We start from the raw sequence: 20,504 nt of genomic DNA, 5'->3' as shown, positions 1-20,504 counted from the left end.
TGCCCGGTGAGATCCCTATTTCTGTGGCTCCCCCCTTTTCCCCTCTTCCCAGATCCCTCTCTTTTCCTCTCTCCCTCTCCCCTGATCACTCTTTTCCTCTCCTCCCAATCCCCCTCTTTTCTTATAGCCTACTGTGGATAGAGACGGAACAGGGACACATCTGGTCCGCTGCAACTGAATCTGGAGAGACAAACACCAACCTTTCACACAAAGGTAAGGAAAACCTAACCATTCAACAAGATCACAGGCTGAAAAGGTTGAGAAGTTTCAGTCGTTTGACCTTCGATCATTCTAATAAGGTTTTCATGTGATATGTCGGCGAGTAGACCATTGATAATGCAGGGTTTTACATTGTTATACTGTAGCTGAAGAGAATGGGGTACAATACTTTCTTAACTATTTTTCATTCACCACTTTAGGAGCTTTAATGCATGTAGGTCACTGCACAGAGCTCTGTTACAGTTACCTCATAATCCGGTCTTAATGTTTTCTCACATTGTTTGGCCATAAGCAGGGAAAGTGTTTGGCCTTAGGCAGGGAAAGTGAGGGGAAGACTGATTGTATGGTTCATCTGCCTTCAATCATCACATCATAGTCACTTCCCTTTCACAGGTTATGGTGCATTGTCCAGTATCCAGTGACAACTTGGCACTGCAACTTCAAACCTCTCACTACAGCTAATAATAATTATCTTGTTGTGATTTTGTTTGTATTCCGAGTTCAATACATATCATTAGGACACAATCTAATTTGTTGGCTTGGGATAGTCTTCATCACAAAACAGTGTGTTCTATTTTTCAGCTAACTTGGGTTCTCCTGCTGTCCCCTGCAGATTGACGAGGGATGTGTCTGCCTGGCCGGCACGGCAGCAAGGTCAATCTCTGAGTGTGCACAGAGGGACGCATCTCCCGGACAGCGTTGACTCTCCTGGTGTTCACAGCTGTTGTGGACTCCACCTGCACCCACCTCTCGCTCTGACGTCTCTGAATACCAACAAGGAGGAAGACACAGAAAGGCAGGTGGGCCGGCATTATGTTGGAGGAATTCTGTACCAGCAACACAGACGGGACAGAGGCGGGTGCCGATAAGATAGATCATGGGATTGTAAAGCCCAGGAGCCCACATGGGACCCAGCGGAGAGTTAAAGTCCAACTACACTCTGATGACACAGACGCACCGCCACCGCCATTCCAACCGGATAAACACTCCAGCAATGGCTGCCGTTCAGTGGAGTCTCTGGATGCTGGATTGAGACAAAGAGTGTGTGTGACTGTGCGGCCTACCAGTAAACCTTCAGGCTGCTGCTGTGGCGTAAGCCGCAGGAAGGGCCTTGGGCCTTGTGTACTGTGCTGCAGCCAAAGTAAACCGATCACAGACGTCTGCAATGACTCTGACAGTAACACTCCAGTCCAGAGAGCAGGGATCTCACCTCAGACATACACAGCGGATAAAACAGGATATGTTACACAGAGCATTGTGGGTACTGTAGTACATCATGGTACAGATGTACGTAGGAGTGTCAAGGAGTTGGAGTCGCAGGAGTTGTCTCCTCTGTGCAATGCAAGGACACTGCCAGGTGAGGGCAAGAACTGGTTTCAGAGCTTGCTCTACTCTGGTACCTCCTTAGGTGATAGAGGCAAGGAGGCTGTAGGGGGCAAAGTGTCAGGCTCAGCATCCTCAGTCCCATCTTCCCCCACAAGAGTCGCTACGGGCAGCTTTGCCTTCTGTCTCGTAGAGGAGATGACATCATCAACAGTCGCTGACACCAGCTGTGCCCACGGACTCAGAGATGGGCACATCAGCCCAGGGGGCAAGGCCAAAAAGCAAAGGTGCTCTACACTGGCACTCCTTCCCACCAGTCCTCCCAAAAGCCCCACAACTTTGAAGATGGACTCAGACAATGGGTTAGGATTTGACTGCGAGACTGAGGATAGCTTTGTATATAATAAGAGGGAGCGTTCGACGGTCCTGGTCCGTAGGTTCTTGAGGGATAACCAGAGGGTGAAGAAGTCTGTGTGTACAGGGACTAGGGCAATCATCAGGACATTACCCTCGTGGAGGATCAGTGAGGAAGCGTGGGACGCTGTCTGCAGAAGGGACCGTTTCTCTGGGCCTAGTGAATACAGTCGCTTGAGTGGATACAGTTCAACCTCTCAGAGTCTACATCTGCAAGCATGTAAACCTCACCTTGGAAATAAAGGAGACATGTTTTTTGAGGTAAGAACATACACACAGTTATCTTTCATGGTTCCATTGAGCAAAACTGTGTCACTTTTAGTTTCAAATCTAAAAGCCCTAAACTGCACTGGACTCAATCACTCACACTCACACACACACACACACACGCACACGCACACGCACACACACACACACACACACACACACACACACACACACACACACACACGACGGGGCACAAAAAGGGAAAATGTGTGTGAAATCCCCTGCTACAGTATGTAATAGTTACTACACACAGTGCAGTGTGAGACAAAACTCCCGGAGCTGCAGGGGAAATGGGGGTTGGGGTAGCCGGGTAGGAGAGCAGAGGGGAGGGGTGGTTAAAAGTTAAGTAGAACACTAGAGGCCTGTATTATAGAGGGTGTGTCTCAAATAGCACCTTATTCCCTAAAGTGCATTACTTTTCAACAAAGCCTTATGGTGAAAGGTAGTGCACTATATAGGGAATAGGGTGCCATTTGAGATGTAGAAAGAGGGTCTGGGATTGCTTCTCTGCTCCAGTGGGTACACACCCAATGGAAAAGTTAGGCTACACCATTACATCACAATCACTTGGCAGATGGTTACAGTCTCAACCATGAGAAACAAATAAAGTCAGTGGAAAACAAAGCACACACAGTCCAGAGTTTGTTTTTAAGGTGTTGCCGAGTCAAAAACAACAAGCTTCAGGGGAAATGAACGGAATAACTTACATACTTAGCCTACTTACTTACTGGTCCATAATTTGCTAATGGTTTGGCTGATAGACCCAGAGCAGGTCAAGATATTCATAACCTGTATGGAAAGAAGAACCTCTGAGATTAGGATGATTAGAGAAAACTGGTGATGGTGATGTTTGTGTTGACTTAGAATAAATATATTTTACCATAATGGAAATAAGCCTTTGGGTTATATTTTGTTTTTCCCCCTCAATAATTTTGTGTGTATGTAAAGTTAATAAAAACAGGATGTGTGTACAGTGGTCCCACACAATAAATAGTTTATGAGTACATTCATAAAGAGGGGGATGAGTGGCATAAACTCAGAGGGGTTATGGTGGTTTAAAGTGTCAATCTGGGATAGAAACTAACTGCAGACCTCATTCAGTACTAATTCTGCAGTGGCAATAGACTCGACCCTGACAGGAAACAATACCGTGGATTAGACTTCCACCTAGTGGTAAACTACATATTGGTCCATATTGAATCCTTGGAACAGAGAAGTGACCAATCTGGAAAACACTGCTGTTTGCTCCAGTCAAAGCAATAACACTCCGGATTCAATTTAGCAATAAATAACAGTCTGCGTTAAATACTTTACTCGTTGAATTTGGGCAATAACATTTCAATCTAATTCCAGTAAATGAATTGCACTTCTTTGAAAATCAATTATATGGCTGATTTCAATGGTTTCTTCTTTTTTATTACCGTGAACCTGCAACAAAGAAGCTCAGATGTGTGAGAGCCTTTTGCATTTTGATTTAACTGGCAGCCATGGAAATTGAATTAACTCCAACTCTTGTTGTACAAGAGGTATTTGTACCAGAGGAGGCTGGTGGGGGGAGATATAGGAGGATTGGCTCATTATAATGGCTGGAATGGAATCAATGGAACGGAGTCAAGCGTGTGGTTTCCATGTGTTTGATGGGTTTGGTAAGGTTCCATTCCAGCCATTACAATGACCCTGCCTTCCTATAGCTCCTCCCACCAGCCTCCACTGATTAGTACTGAACCGCCATGGTCTCAGCAGAAAATAAGACTTTAGATCCTGGTTAAGTTGTTTCTGTACAAAATAATGGCAGAATTTATGTCAGTAATCAGGTGATCAAGGTTAAAATAGGTCATTTAGGGTTGGCTGAACTCATAGAAAACACAACACTTGTTACATACTACTTTTAACTGTGGGTCAGGGTTAAGGACAATTCAAATAATTATTAGGGGAAATTCTGTGTAATGAAAACATTACCATTGAAAATAACAGCTAAGCAATTGAATAAACAATTGTGATTGGTAATTGTGTGTGCATGTGTGCATGTCCTCTGTGTGTCTTGAGTGCACTCACTGCCGACCAATGTGTTAAAATAAGGCTTTGTTTATATAGTAAAGAGATTTTCACCCATCACCCAAACTGCAGCCTTTCGTAGGATGGCTGTGTGGCAAAAAAACATTGCTGTCTTGGTTTTGAAATACATTGGGATCAAATGTATTTACAGTATGATATGAAAGATGTAGGCATGTGTACATGAGCTGCAGACCTGGGATAACTATAGTTGTAACCAGGGGCATTTTAGAAGTGGGGAGGACATAATATTTTTATTTCTATATATATATATTCTTTTTTAATCCTGTAGGATAAACACTCCAACCAGTCTACCAGATTTCTCGGAGGCGTCTGCATGGTCCTAAAGCACACCTTTGCCTCATTTTGTATCACATTCCAATGATAAAACTGGGGGGGGGGGGGGGGGGGGGGGGGGACATGTTACTGTTAGCATTCTCAGTATCACTTAACATTAAACTGTTCTTGTGCCTGTATAATAAAACTGTAATTACTTTTGGAGCAACATTTTATTAGCATGTTGTTACATAATACTTTGGTAATTGCATTTTATTGCATACAAATGAGCTGAGAGTTTTTGTAACTACTGTACACAAGAGGAAGGGACTGTGCTTTATTCCACTTATGTTATAATTCATTATTTATGCAATTATAAAGCAATTTCCAAAGTCTTATAAGACAACAATGCTGCTATTGTAGTAATCACTAAGTTACTACACATATAGTAAAACTTGATGTTAAGGGTTACTGTATTACCTCATGTCTCACTCATTGTGAAAATATACTTGTTAGTCATTTTGATGCTACAGAAGTGGTCTACTATAATGTTGAGGGGATTCCATGTCATGTATTTCATTCTAGAAAATAGGCTATATTAAGATTAATATCTAAGAGCCCTCCAAACCATGTGCTTATGATCATATATTTAAACTAATCAAACTAAGTGTTGTAGTTTTTGATTCTTCATCAAATATTTGGCAGCCATCAAATACATTTTTGTTTTCAAACAACTTGCATGTATTCAAATACCTTCAAATATTATTTGGTTTTCTGAGAGGTATTCAACATTTCTGAGGCCTTTATTTGAATATCAAAGAAAATAATTGAGTATTTGAAAAGTTTGTATTTTCAAACAAACAAAAAAAGATAACTATTTTCTTCCCAGATCTGATGAGCTGTGATAATTTTCTCCCTGTATATTTTAGTTGAAGCCCACGGCATTGTCACGGCTGTCGTAAGAACGGGACCAAGGCGCAGCGGATGTTTGAGTTCCACATATTTCATTCAAAGAGAAACTTAAACAAAACAAAATATATCAAATAAACGGACAACTAAACGTGACTACGTGGTGCACAAACACAAAACAATATCCCACCAACACAGGTGAGAAAAATAGCTACTTAAATATAATCCCCAATTAGAGACAACGATTACCAACTGCCTCTAATTGGGAATCATACAAAACACCAACATAGAAAATATAAACTAGAACACAACATAGAAATGTTAAACTAGAATACCCCCTAGTCACGCCCTGACCTACTACACCATAGAGAAACAAGGGCTCTCTATGGTCAGGGCGCGACAGGCATCTTGTATCAACTCCTGTCATCAGGGAGTTCTGACACCAAATCATTGCAAGAAAAAAAAACTTTCTATTGAAAAGACCTGGCTGTTTTTAATGCAGAACTAAGAACTGTAATTAATCTATGCTTCATATCTATCTGCAACACTTACCATTTTGCCATAATGAGAGAGAGAGAGAGAGAGAGAGAGAGAGAGAGAGAGAGAGAGAGAGAGAGAGAGAGAGAGAGAGAGAGAGAGAGCGAGAGAGAGAGCTATTGAATGAACCCACAGTAGAGTCATTGGTGAATTACATCACAGTGGCTAATACTGGCTATGTAGTCACTGTAGTGGTTTACAGTAGGAGATGAGAGATGGTGATGTGTGTTTTATATATAAAGGTAATGTTATTTTCCTAATACCTCTTACTAATGTCCAGTCTCCCTAACCATATAAGGGGAGCTGTCCCAAAACACACACACACACACACACACACTCTTTCTCTCTCTCTCTCTCTCGCTCTCTCAGGTTTCAGACATGCTCTCCCTCTTCTGTCTCAAACATATCTCCCTCCTCTCTTCCACTACAAACTGGAACATACAGACATGACACGACTATTGTGGATTTACTGACTTTCACCAATTTTGGATGCTGTATCACATCAGGCATGATCTTCTAACGTAAGTCAGAATATATTTTATCTTTCTTTCAGATGGTTAATTCAAAGAAAGCACTAGTACTTTACTAACATTTCTACCAAACCATGCATACTATAATCTTTGCTATTCATATCAGTGGGGATCGCTCGAATTAGAGTATGATTGTCTTTCTGATGGTAAATGTGGGTCCAATTTGTCGGTCTTCAGACGGCTGGAACATAATCAGAGAACCTTGATACTGATCAACTGTTTTGTAAAACCCTACCAGACATAGGCATAGTGTTACTTATGACAGTTGCTCATGACAGTGTTGCAAGGGTTCCATGCATGTTCTTCTCAACTATCGTTTCACAGGGTTTCATTAGAAAACATACAGTACATGCATCCTTGTGACAAGAGCTGCAGTATTATAGTCTATTGAAGGCTCTATGGATGGCTGAAGTTTCAAGTTTTATTAGTTTAGTAGTATGTACAGGATACACATGGTATACACTGTCCAATGAAATGCTCACTTGCAGGTTCCTTCTCGACAATGCAACAACAATAAGAAATAATACAAGTTAAGAATCTGAACATAAAGTTAATGGCTCAGTAGAATAGAATAAACATTTTAGCATAAGTATAATACAGGAAGGCACAATTTATAGTCCAATATTGACATGTGTTTTGGGGAAGGTGTGTGTGTGTGTGTGTGTGTGTGTGTGTGTGTGTGTGTGTGTGTGTGTGTGTGTGTGTGTGTGTGTGTGTGTGTGTGTGTGTGTGTGTGTGTGTGGATGAGTGTGTGTGGATGAATATAGATCTGTATGGGTGTGTGCGTGAGTGAGTGCATGTGTGCTGAGGTGCAGAGAGTCAGAGCAGGTGGTCAGTCCAGTTCAAGTGTTCAGCAGTCTGATGGCTTGTAAATAGAAACATTCTCTGAGCCTGTTGGTATCAGACCTAATGCTCTGATACTGTCTGCCCAATTGCAAGGTAGTGAATCAAATCAAAATCAAATTGTATTAGTCACGTGTCGAATACAACAGGTGTATTACAGTGAAATGCTTACTTACGAGCCCCTTAACCAACAATGCAGTTTAAAAAAATATGGATAAGAATAAGAAATAAAGGTAACAAGTAATTAAAGAGCAGCAGTAAAATAACAGTAGCGAGACTATATACAGGGTGGTACCGGTACAGAGTCAATGTCCTGGGGGCACCGGTTGGTTGAGGTAATATGTACATGTAGGCAGAGTTATTAAAGTGACTATACATAGATGACAACAGAGAGTAGCAGCAGTGTATTAGAGGAGAAGAGGGGGGGGGGGCATTGCAAATAGTCTGGGTGGTCATTTGATTAGGTGTTCTGGAGTCTTATGGCTTGGGGGTAGAAGCTGTTTAGAAGCCTCCTGGACCTAGACTTGGCGCTCCGGTACCATTTGCCATGCGGTAGCAGAGAGAGCAGTATATGACTAAGGTGGCTGGAGTCTTTGAACAGCTCATGGCTGGGGTGTGTGGTGTCCTTGAGGATGCTGCAGGCCTTCCTCAGGCACAGCTTTGAGTAAATGTCCTGGATGGGTGGGGGCACCCGCTGAAGGGCCTTGCGGTTATGGACGGAGTAATTCCCACACCAGGCCGTGATGCAACCGGTCAGGGCGCTCTCGATGGTGGAGGGGTAGTATTTGGAGAGGACCCAGGGTGGCATGCAGTACTTCTTCAGCTGCCTTAGGAAGTAAAGATGCTGTTGTGCCCTCTTGATAAGAGTGATGGTGTTGTTGGTCCATATCAAGTCCTCGGTGATGTGGACGCTAAGGAACTTAAAACTGCTCTCTCTACTGCAGTCCCATTGACGTGGATCAGGGCATGTTCCATGCTGCTTCCTGAAGTCAACAATCAACTCCTTTGTTTTGCTGACGTTAAGGGAGAGGTTGTTGTCCTGGCACCACAACGCCAGTTCACATGATGGAGTTAGTGTCATGCAAAGCCACTTAGCAAAGGGACACCCCTGGGGGCCCCCTGTGTTAAGAGTCAGTGTGGAGGAGGTGTTGTTGCTAGTCCTGACAGCCCGTGGTCTGCCTGTCAGGACGTACAGGATCCAGTTGCAGAGGGTGGTGTCCAGACCCAGGGCTCTGAACTTGTTGTCGAGCTTGGAGGGAACAATAGTGTTGAATGCTTAACTGTAGTCAATGAACAGCATTCTCACATAGATGTTCCTCTTGTCCAGGTGCATTAAGGCTGTGTGAATAATGAAGGAAATGGCATCATCCATGGAGTGTTAGGCAAATTTGAGTGGGTCCAGTGTGCCTGGCATACTGGCCTTGATGTGGGCCATGACCAGCATCTCGAAGCACTTCATTATGACCGGGGTGAGTGTGACGGGGCAATAGTTATTTGGGCATGTTACCTTGTCTTTCTTGGGGACTGGGATGATGGTGGTCTCCGTGAAGCATTTATCAAACGTAGTAGGGTGTTCCCTCTCATCCCTCTAGACTAAACATGTTCTGTTTCATTTAAACAGACAGAAATGTATAAACTGACTACATGAGTTTAACTTTTAATATATGAAAGGTATTTGACTAACACTTAACATTAATGTAACATTTCTAAAGGGGTTGTAAAGAGTTTATCAGTAGTTTAAAGACAGGTGGTAATAAACAGTTATTACTATTTGAGAGAGAATGTTATTGGTTTAGACCTTCAAATCATTGTACAAGTACTAGCAACAAGCTGAATGGAAAGTAGGACTACAACTCACTTTCTTCTTTTAAATGTTGAAACTTTACAAAATTGGCAAAACCAAATATAATAACACTGTATATCTCAATAACCAAGGCTTTCTTCACCTGCTCTGATATGAAACAAATGGACTGGCAGATGCAAATATTAAAGGCTTCTTCTAACATACAGCTCTCGCCTTCCTCATGATCAGGACACAATGAAGGGAGAGCGGATGAGGAGAGGACACCACTATAGACAATTGTGATGCACCCTATGATCATGTTGAAATCGGCCAAAATCCTGAGCTTTGAGTGAGAATGAAGAGATTTGACCACACAACTATTTGACAAATGAGGTCCATTGATGGCTATTCTCCCAACGTCTGGGGAGGCCTCTGGTCCAGCCCAGCTCATGCTGGGTCTTATTCATTATTCTCCCAACGTCTGGGGAGGCCTCTGGTCCAGCCCAGCTCATGCTGGGTCTTATTCATTATTCTCCCAACGTCTGGGGAGGCCTCTGGTCCAGCCCAGCTCATGCTGGGTCTTATTCATTATTCTCCCAACGTCTGGGGAGGCCTCTGGTCCAGCCCAGCTCATGCTGGGTCTTATTCATTATTCTCCCAACGTCTGGGGAGGCCTCTGGTCCAGCCCAGCTCATGCTGGGTCTTATTCATTATTCTCCCAACGTCTGGGGAGGCCTCTGGTCCAGCCCAGCTCATGCTGGGTCTTATTCATTATTCTCCCAACGTCTGGGGAGGCCTCTGGTCCAGCCCAGCTCATGCTGGGTCTTATTCATTATTCTCCCAACGTCTGGGGAGGCCTCTGGTCCAGCCCCAAAAAATATCTTACGGAAAACAAAAATAAGCTGTTCTTATTGGACAAATCCAAATAAACAACCAGAAATAACAATAGATTTTTTGGTTCAAAGCTAAACTTAGATATGTGTTTTTGGTTGTCGAGTCTATTAGACCATGGCCATTTCAAGCTTATCTTTCTATTAAAAAAAAGAAAGGTTATTTCAGAATATTTATGCAAATGTATTGGCTAAGTTATTGATCCCACTTTGTAGTATACCCCTCAGGTATAGTCCCTCCCTGTTTAAATCCGTTTTCTTACGTTTGGTGCCTAATGAACATGACCCAGGGTTTGATAAAGCATGTGGCCGTGGAGCCAATGGAGCTGTGCAGGTATCAGACTGTCTAAACATGGCTGATTGATCCTTGATAAGGATGGAGGCCGGGCCAGGCCAGTCCGGGCAAGGGGACGTACACGTCCTGGAAAACAAAATATTTAGTCAGCCCTGACGCTCTCCAGACCTGAGATGCATGCCATAGAGAGTGCTGGAGGATAGAGCAAGTCACTTGAGCATTCAGATGATACAGTCGGTATGCTAAACTAAATGATGCACAGCCTGGTCTCAGATCTGTTTGTGCTGTCTTGCCAACTCCTATGGTCGTTGGTCATTGGCAAGGCAGCACAGACACAACTGGGGGTCTGGGACGAGGCTAGCAAAAATGTTCTAACTTTGTCAAAGGTAGACTGGAAATAGGACAACACCATACAGTGTTTCCCCTATATTCATTGCCCATCGCTGCTAAATTGTTGCCACCGCTGTAAAAAATATGTAATTTTAAAAATATATATATTGCTGTCGATACGCGCTTTTAAATTAATAGTCCTTTGCTCAAAGACTGGAAGTCTATTGGAAGAGCTAGCATGTCATACCTGAGGGGTATACTACAAAGTGGGATCAATAACTTAGCCAATACATTTGCATAAATATTCTTAAATAACCTTTATTTTTTTTTGCTAGTAGCAATGCACCCCACCCTTGTCACCACTGCTGAAAGAAATCCTCGGGGAAACACTGTCATCATACAATATGATTGGGGCAACCGTTGGGTTACAGAAATCAACAACAGCACAATTCAAATCTGTCAATAATGATGCCATTGACTTTTACCAATGTAGCCATTTCTCAAGGCTTTTATATCTGTAAGCAAGAAGACAACCTGTTGTGTATGATATCTGCACATAGATATAGAAGTATGGAGAATGGAAGACATTCTATAAGAATTAACGTGTGTGTGTGTGTGTGTCTGGTGTATGCATACGTCTGTTCATTAGTGCGTTCATTCATGTGTTGGAGAGAATAACATAATTTATGACTATGAGTTCCATACCCTTTAAAGGAACCGAAGGAGGATAAAGTGCTGTGAGGATGATGTGAATATAATTTCTGAATATTCGACTCCAGGGAGTAAATATTTGGTTTAGCTAAAGCACAATGTCTGTTAGGCTCTGCCAGCTGGATCTGCTTCCCTGACTTCTCTCTCTCCTCTCTCCCCATACTGACTAACAGCCAAAGGGGACTGGAGAGGGGGGGGGGGGGGGGGCTGGATGTCCTGGGTCCTACGGAGGGTTGGTGGAGGTTTAGGGCTAGAGGTCCTCAGGATTGGTGGGGATGGTGGTGGTATGGGGTTGCTCCCTGTCTCCTCTCTCCCAACACTGAGTAAAATACACAGTTTGGGAGGGACTATGGTGGTGGGCGCCCTCCAAGGGTGCTGACCTTCCCTCTCATCTTTCCACATACTGGCTAACAACCATCTCCCCAGGTTCAGAGGGTTTAGATAAGCAAAAAGGTGTGGGTCCGCACTCAAAAAGATGTCTCATAAAGCTTCTTTAATGTTTGTATTATTTTTACAGGATCAGAGGGTTTACCTACAGCCAGTGGTGTAAAGTACTGAAGTAAATACTTTAAAGTACTACTTAATATGTACTTTACTATATATATATATTTAATTATTTTGTGAATTTTACCCCTTTTTCTCCCCAATTTCGTGGTATCCAATTGTTTAGTAGCTACTATCTTGTCTCATCGCTACAACTCCCGTACGGGCTTGGGAGAGACGAAGGTTGAAAGTCATGCGTCCTCCAATACACAACCCAACCAAGCCGCACTGCTTCTTAGCACAGCGCCATCCAACCCGGAAGCCAACCGCACCAATGTGTCGGAGGAAACACCGTGCACCTGGCAACCTTGGTTAGCACGCACTGCACCCGGCCCGCCACAGGAATCACTGGTGCGCGATGAGAAAAGGATTTCCCTACCGGCCAAACCCTCCCTAACCCTGACGACGCTAGGCCAATTGTACGTCGCCCCACGGACCTCCCGGTCGCGGCCGGTTACGACAGAGCCTGGTCGCAAACCCAGAGTCTCTGGTGGCGCAGCTGGCGCTGCAGTACAGCGCCCTTAACCACTGCCCCACCCGGGAGGCCCTACTATTCATATTTTTGTTAGCCTACAGCTAACATGCAACAATGCTACAATGTGAGAATTGAAATACTTACATGTCAGATACACAGATCAGGAACGAAAGCAATACATTTCTACTACGGTCTCTCCATGTGGTCTGACCAAAATACCTGTTGCTTAATTAGGTTGGTTCACATCAATCAGGTTTTCCCATGTAGCTAAAGAGCTTAGTACTAGGTAGGTCCAAGAGCCGGGGACAAGGCAGAGAGGGGGGTGGGGGTTTAAAGGTGTTTGTGACACAATTGTTATGGGGCTTTTAGTGCACTGTCTTTAGATGTGTCACCTAGCAACAGAAGAGCCTCTTCCTCATAATGGCACTACTTTGTTAACTGAGAATCGTTGTTAATATCACAACCCTCATTTTCACACTATTTTAATGCTCAAACAAATGCATTAGAAAAACAAAAATGTATTGATATTATACTAACTGCCAAGTTGCATTTCAGAAGCAGACAGACACTTCATATAGATTTTGTCAGGCTAAAATGGAATACAAATAATTTCATATGTACATGTAGGTAGGGGTAAAGTGACTATGCATAGATAATAAACAGCAAGTAGCAGCAGAGTAAAAAAAGGGGGGGTCCAATGCAAATAGTCCGGGTAGCCATTTTATTAAGTGTTCAGCAGTTTTGTGGTTTGGGGTTAGAAGCTGTTAAGTAGCCTTTTGGACCTAGATTTGGCACTCAGGTATCGCTTGCAGTGCAGTAGCAGAGAGAACAGTCTATGACTAGGGTGGCTGGCGACTTTGACCATTATTAGGGCCTTCATCTGACACCGCCTGGTTTAGAGGTCCAGGATGGCAGGAAGATTGGCCCCAGTGATGAACTGGGCAATACACACTACCTTCTGCAGCGCCTTGGGGTCGGTTGCTGAGCAGTTGCCATACCAGACGATGACGCAGCCAGTCAGGATGCTCTCGATGGTGCAGCTGTAGAACTTTTTGAGGATCTGAGGACCCATTCCACATTTTTTCAGTGTGTTCAGTAGGGAGAAAGGTTTTTAACATTTAGGGACTACTATCTGAACTTGTCCAATGACAACAAAGATAATTGTTTTCCGTAGCAAAAAGCTTTGCCTTGCTGAACACGACTATCTTCCTCTGTCTTCCCAGGCATGCCATGCTCTGAGTGCTGAAGTAAGGGTGGCCAGATCCGGAGAGCTACTCCTTTCTTCCAGGAAGCTGCTGTCGTCTGCCGAGAGGAGGGATCTGTGCCGTAGGAGGGCCACATTGCCATGGCCAGGAGGAGGAGGGGCGTCTAGCTACCGAGCAACCCTAAAGAGGACTGACGTTTCTGCCTACATTTCAGGGACCCTCCTGGAAGTGGTTCTGTCCATCGGCAACAGGGGAGAAAACGACTCTCCTCCCTGTATCACAACAAGTCCATTGGGCTGGGCTGTCCTGAAAGGTCCCATAACCAATATGAATCTTATGAAATTCAAGTTGATTAAACATTGAATCAAGTCAGCTTACATAATAAATTAAATGACATGTATATTAATCAAATGTGGTTCAAATACTACCTGAATTATCAGAGAGAAGGATGATCCATTCAGTTCTACAGGAAGTGTCTATGAGTAGGGGCTAGGGGACACATTGGAATTCAGAAACAATCTACAGTATGTTCCTCCTGTCTTAACTCCCTCTTGACTCACCCTCCCTCCACTCCCTCCTCCTTCCTCCTTCACCCTTCACCCTCCCTATTTCCTATTTCCTCCCTCCCCCTCAGAGCGCCAGCTGCACTCCCCCATGGCGGGGTCCAGCGTGGTGCCGGCAGCTCCGCTGGCAGAGGTCAACAAGGAGCTGTCTGACCTCTGTCCCCTGGTCAGTTTCCCGGAGGAGATGGCCTACGTCCTCATGGAGCAGGAGCTGCATCTATACAGCCGGATCTTACCCCTGGACTACCTCTGTTTCCTCACCCTCGACCTGGGGGGCCCTGATCAGCCACAGCCCCAGGGGCAGGCACACCAACCTGGACAACCCCATCTTATGGCTGGCTGCAGACGGCCCCACAATGCTGTAGAGGACCTGGTCACAAGATTCAATGAGGTAAGAGAGACATAACTCAGCAATACGGTGCATTAAAACTTAAAGCAGATTTACCTAGCTTACTCCTACTGTAGGAGCCTCAAGAGTTAACCAGTCCTGTGAATGGGTTAGGTGACTCAGGTGTCTGTCTATACTACATCAGCAAAGTTAGATAAGACGGAAGTTTATGAAGAAGGGCAACAAAAAGTGAGTAATGTAGAAATCTATGGTCTTTAGCGAAGTCCAGCCGACCTTCTGATACAGGAGGCAGTGATGAGTATCAAAACTGTCACCTGTAACAAAATGAAGGGCACTATAGTAGATTGCATACAAAGGTGTAAGAGTAGTAGCAGCTCCACATTGATAAATGATATAACTATAATCAAGAACAGATAAAAAGGTTGACTGAATAATCTGCTTCCTACTGCTTAGAGAAGACATGATTTGTTTCTGTAGAAAAAACCTACTTACATCTAAGGCAACAGCACAAAGGGCAAGAAGGCAGAGACAACAATACATCATAGGACAAATGGATATTAATTTTCTTAGGCCAACAAACCTTACATCTAAGCTTATTAACCAGCTCATTTATATGTTTTTAAAAATGTTAAATCCATATCAATCCACATACCTAAGTATTTATATACGGGAACATGTTTGATTGGAGAACCATGTAATGAGTGAACATGTAGTTCATCTGAAACATTCTTACGAGAGTGTAAAAATAACATGTATTTCATTTTGCCTGAATTAAGCACAAGTTTTAAATTGTCAAGGGATTCCTGCATAGACATAAAATCTGACTGTAGTTTTGACACAGCCAGATCAACAGTCGGGGCAATAACATACATAATAATATAATCCGTAAATAGATGGAGTTGACTTATTTACAGATTGACCATTGGATTTTATATAAGTAGTGAAGAGAACAGGTCCCAAAATCGACCCATGTGGTATGACCACGGTGGTAATTTAAGAAATCCAGACTTAACCCTATCAACCACGATGGCCTGAGTTCTGTCACTAAGATAATCGTGAAACCATGAACAGGCTGTCACGTTGGTATGAAGGATCAGGAGACAGGCGCAGTAATGCGTAATAGTTTTTAAAATTAAGCCCCAAATTACGGCGTGCCGTGCGTGTAAAGGCACGGGAACAAAGACCAAACAAAAACACAGGGTTGAAACCCAAACAAAATAGCGAGGAGTACCTTGAGTAAATAAGACACGCGCACAATGATTAACACATGGGACGAGACCCGTAATCAACTGCACAATCCACAAGGGCACGAAAGCCCAAGACACACAGCACAGGTACTCACACACCAACGGACATTGTAACAATAACCGACACCACCGTGGTGAACAAAGGGCACATATATACAAATACAATCAGTGGGAATAGGGGCCAGATGTGCGCAATAAAAGTTCCAGAGGGATCCGTGACACAGGCGTCAGAGCTCAGGCCTATCGAGGACAACTTATTAAATAAATTCAATAAAAAACACAATAAATATTCAAAGAACTTTCTAAGAATATTATTTACAAACATATACATTCCGTTCTCACCATAAACACTCTCTCTATCCTCTATCTTGCGAAGTGTGTTCAGGTTTGTTGGCCTAAGCAAATTAATATCCATGTGTCCTATGATGTATTGTTGTCTCTGCCTTCTTGCCCTTTGTGCTGTTGTCTGTTGGTGCTGTTGTCAATAATGTTTGTACCCTGTTTTGTGCTGCTACCATGTTGTGATGCTGCCATGTTGTGTTGCTACCATGCTGTGTTGTCATGTATTGCTGCCATGCTATGTTATCGTCTTAGGTCTCTCTTTATGTAATGTTGTGTTGTCTCTCTTGTTGTGATGTGTGTTTTGTCCTATATTTTTATTTTATTTTTAATCCCAGCCCCCGTCCCGGCAGGAGGCCTTTTGTCTTTTGGTAGGCCATCATTGTAAATAATAATTTGCTCTTAACTGACTTGCCTATTTAAATAAAGGTTAAATAAAATGTAAAAAATGTAATATCTGTGCTTGGAGTTCAAAACCATTAACCTAAGCTAGGAGTGTAATATATAGCAGAACATGATAAAAAAAACAATCATAAACCATTCTCAGAATATTAATAAAACCTCCCAGGAAGACTTTCAGGGAACCATAGTAAAATGTTCTCAGAATCTCCCTTCACCTTAAACACTGACGTTCCCAGAACAGACTAAATTTTTACTTACATTTTAAGAATGTAAAAAAAAATGGCTCAATTTTACAGGTCAGGAAATTTATGGCTTCGTTCCCAGAACCAATGGGAAACCAAAAACGTACGTTCCCACAACTTCAAAGGAACCAAATGTGCTAGCTGGGAACTAACCTGTTATGTGTCTCAGCAAACCGTGCACATGTACAAAATGTCCCCTAAAATGTGCATGCGCAAGTTTTCACGCAAAAGTGGGCATTTGTACAAATTTAACTTGAAGTGAGAATGTGCTCACCTCCTCGCAAACCTTAGACCATGCATACAGATGTGCTGACATCTGTTAGTTGTTGAAATATTGTATTGCAAGCTGGTAAGTAATATTTGTGCAAATGGAGAATATGATTAAAAGCTTATTCATAAAAAACTAAAAACAGGAAAACATATTAACAATGCAACCATTATTGAGAAGTGCGAAAATCTGTTTTATTTTCAGAATCTAAAATAATTAGACAAAAAATCTTATAATTAGGGTGCAGAGGTTTAAGGTACTTGGCCCAGTGTTGTCCAGGTTAGGGGAGGGTTTGGCCGGTGGGGCTTACTTAGCTCAACGTGCTCTAGCGACTCCTTGTGGTGGGCCGGGTGCCTGCAGGCTGACCTCGGATTTCAGTTGAATGGTATTTCCTCCGACATATTGGTACAGCTGGTTTCTGGGTTAAGCGGGCGAGTGTTAAGAAGCGTGGTTTGGCGGGTCGTGTTTCTGGGAATGCATGACATGACTCCCGAGCCCATTGGGGAGTTGCAGCGATGAAACAATATAAAAATTGGGGAGAAAAAAGGGGTATAAAATAAAACTTATAATTAGACATAAGAATATTTTCCTACTTATTTTATATCATAATCATTGCAGAACACACTTTGCATCCAGAACAGCCTGAATTCTTCAGGGCATGGATTCCACAAGTCGGAAATATTCCACAGGGATGTTTGTCCATGCTGACGCGATGGCATCACACAGTTTCTGCATATTGGATGGTGGTACATCACTACCAGCCTGTACCGTTTACAGCAGGCAGGATGGGTCCATGGACTCATGCTGCTTACGTCAAATCCTGACTCTGCCATCAGCATGACTCAACAGGAACAGGGATTTGTCGGACCAGGCAATGTTTTTCCACTCCTTAATTGTCCAGTGTTGGTGATTGCTTGCCCACTGGAGCCGCTTCTTCTTGTTTTTAGCTGACAGGAGTGAAACCTGGTGTGGTCCTTTGCTGCAATAGCCCATCCGTGACAATAGTCGACACTATGTGGACCTAATAGCCTAGTAAAAAGATAGTCTATATGTATTTGCAATATCATAGGCAGTGCTGTTTATAATACCGGTATACAGTTAAAATTAGTAGCTGCTATTTTACATTGAAGTAGGCTTATGTACAGTTGAAGTCAGAGGTTTACATACGCCTTAGCCAAATACGTTTAAACTCAGTTTTTCACAATTCCTGACATTTAATCCTAGTAACAATTCTGTTTTAGGTCAGTTAGGATCACCACCTTATTTTAAGAATGTCAGAATAATAGTAGAGAATGATTTCTTTCAGCTTTTATTTCTTTCATCACATTCCCAGTGGGACAGAAGTTTACATACACTCAATTAGTATTTGGTAGCATTGCCTTTAAATTGTTAAACTTGGGTCAAACATTTTGGGTAGCCTTTCACAAGCTTCCCACAATAAGTTGGGTGAATGTTGGCCCATTCCTGCTGACAGAGCTGGTGTAACTGAGTCAGGTTTGTAGGCCTCCGTGCTCGCACATGCTTTTTCAGTTCTGCCCACACATTTTCTATTGGATTGAGGTCAGGGCGTTGTGTTGGCCACTCCAATACCTTGACTTTGTTGTCCTTAAGCCAGTTTGCCACAACTTGGAAATATTCTTGGGGTCATTGTCCATTTCGAAGACCCATTTGCGACCAAGCTGTAACGTCCTGACTGATTTCAGGAGATGTAGCTTCAATATATCCACATAATTTTCCTCCCTCGTGATGCCATCTATTTTGTGAAATGCACCAGTCCTTCCTGCAGTAAAGCACCCCCACAACATGATGCTGTCACCCACGTGCTTCACGGTTGGGATGGTGTTCTTCGGCTTGCAAGACTCCCCCTTTTTCCTCCAACCATAACGATGGTCATTATGGCCAAACAGTTCTATTTTTGTTTCATCAGACCTGAGGACATTTCTCCAAAAAGTATGATCTTTGTCCCCATGTGCAGTTGCAAACCATAGTCTGGCTTTTTATGGTGGTTTTGGAGCAGTGGCTTCTTCCTTGCTGTACGGCCTTTCAGGTTATGTCGATATAGGACTTGCTTTACTGTGGATATAGATACTTTTGTACCTGTTTCCTCCAGCATCTTCACAAGGTCCTTTACTGTTGTTCTGGGATTGATTTGCACTTTTCACACCAAAGTACGTTCATCTCTAGTAGACAGAACGCGTCTCCTTCCTGAGCGGTATGACGGTAGCATGGTCCCATGGTGTTTATAGTTGCATACCATTGTTTGTACAGTTGAACGTGGTACCTTCAGGCGTTTGGAAATTGCTCCCATGGATGAACCAGACTTGTGGAGGTCTACAATGTTTTTTCTTAGGTCTTGGCTGATTTATTTTGATTTTCCCATGATGTCAAGCAAAGAGGCACTGTTTGAAGGTAGGCCTTGAAATACGTCCACAGGTACACCTCCAATTGACTCAAATGATGTCAATTAGCCTATCAGAAGCTTCTAACGCCATGACATAATTTTCTGGAATTTTCCAAGCTGTTTAAAGGCACAGTCAATTTAATGTATGTAAACTTCTGACCCACTGGAATTGTGATACAGTGAAATATAAGTGAAATAATCTTGTTGGAAAAATTACTTGTGTCATACACAAAGTAGTTGTCCTAACCGACCTGCCAAAACTATAGTTTGATAACAAGAAATTAGTAAAGTGGTTGAAAAACAAGTTTTAATGACTCCAATCTAAGTGTATGTAAACTTCCGACTTCAACTGTATGTATAGTATGTGCACAGACTTTTCAGAAATGGCGCATACAGTAATTGAGTGTGACATTTATTAAGGTTTTAAATGAGGCCCCTGAAGACTTGTGTTGGCTTCCAGAGCTAATGCCTTGGCTTCAGCTCAATAGGCTAACACAGTCCTGTTACACAAAGGTAACCCAGGATTCACACCCAGTTACCTACACTTACATTTACTGTATTTTCCAGGTGAGCTCCTGGGTGACGTGGATGATTATGACAGCCGGTTCTATGGAGGAGAAGAGAGAGGTGTTCTCATGTCTGGTCCATGTGGCCAGGTGCTGTTGGAACATGGGAAACTATAACACCGTCATGGAGTTCCTGGCTGGACTCAGGTAGAAACAAGGATGGAACCAATTATTCAAGGGAACACTACATCTCTCTATTCACACTCAGCATCTCCCCCATCCTACCCTTCAGGTCTCGCAAGGTGCTGAAGATGTGGCAGTTCATGGAGCAGTCGAACATCGAGACCATGCGTGTTCTGAAGGATGCTATGGCGCACCACGAGACATCTGCAGAGTACAGGAAGGTGGTCTCGCGTGCCCTCCACATCCCGGGCTGCAGGGTAGTGCCCTTCTGTGGGGTCTTTCTGAGAGAGCTAGGGGAGGCCCTGGATGGAGCAGCTAGCCTGATCAGCCTCAGACCACGCCTCAGCTCACAGGACTCTGTGGAGGTGAGGAATGATACATTTTTGACCCAGATCTGTTTGG

At 43.3% G+C, this 20,504-nt stretch overlaps 1 protein-coding gene across 1 annotated transcript in view; it reads left to right on the top strand.

The window, feature by feature from the left end:
* The first annotated feature begins 1,032 nt into the window (after positions 1–1,032).
* The window catches only part of LOC139381258 (1-phosphatidylinositol 4,5-bisphosphate phosphodiesterase epsilon-1-like), a 46,600-nt gene continuing 27,128 nt past the window's right edge, over positions 1,033–20,504 (top strand). The window contains exons 1-5 of the mRNA XM_071124727.1: positions 1,033–2,217; positions 13,621–13,915; positions 14,237–14,556; positions 19,981–20,126; positions 20,212–20,467. Coding sequence (XP_070980828.1) covers positions 1,033–2,217; positions 13,621–13,915; positions 14,237–14,556; positions 19,981–20,126; positions 20,212–20,467 — 2,202 coding nt within the window. The remainder of the gene's footprint in view (positions 2,218–13,620; positions 13,916–14,236; positions 14,557–19,980; positions 20,127–20,211; positions 20,468–20,504) is intronic.

This window comes from Oncorhynchus clarkii, chromosome 23 (genome assembly GCF_045791955.1).
Source record: "Oncorhynchus clarkii lewisi isolate Uvic-CL-2024 chromosome 23, UVic_Ocla_1.0, whole genome shotgun sequence".
Classification (NCBI taxonomy): domain Eukaryota; kingdom Metazoa; phylum Chordata; class Actinopteri; order Salmoniformes; family Salmonidae; genus Oncorhynchus; species Oncorhynchus clarkii.
The sequence above is the reverse complement of the archived record's forward strand: the minus strand, read 5'-3'. Positions and strand labels throughout refer to the sequence as shown.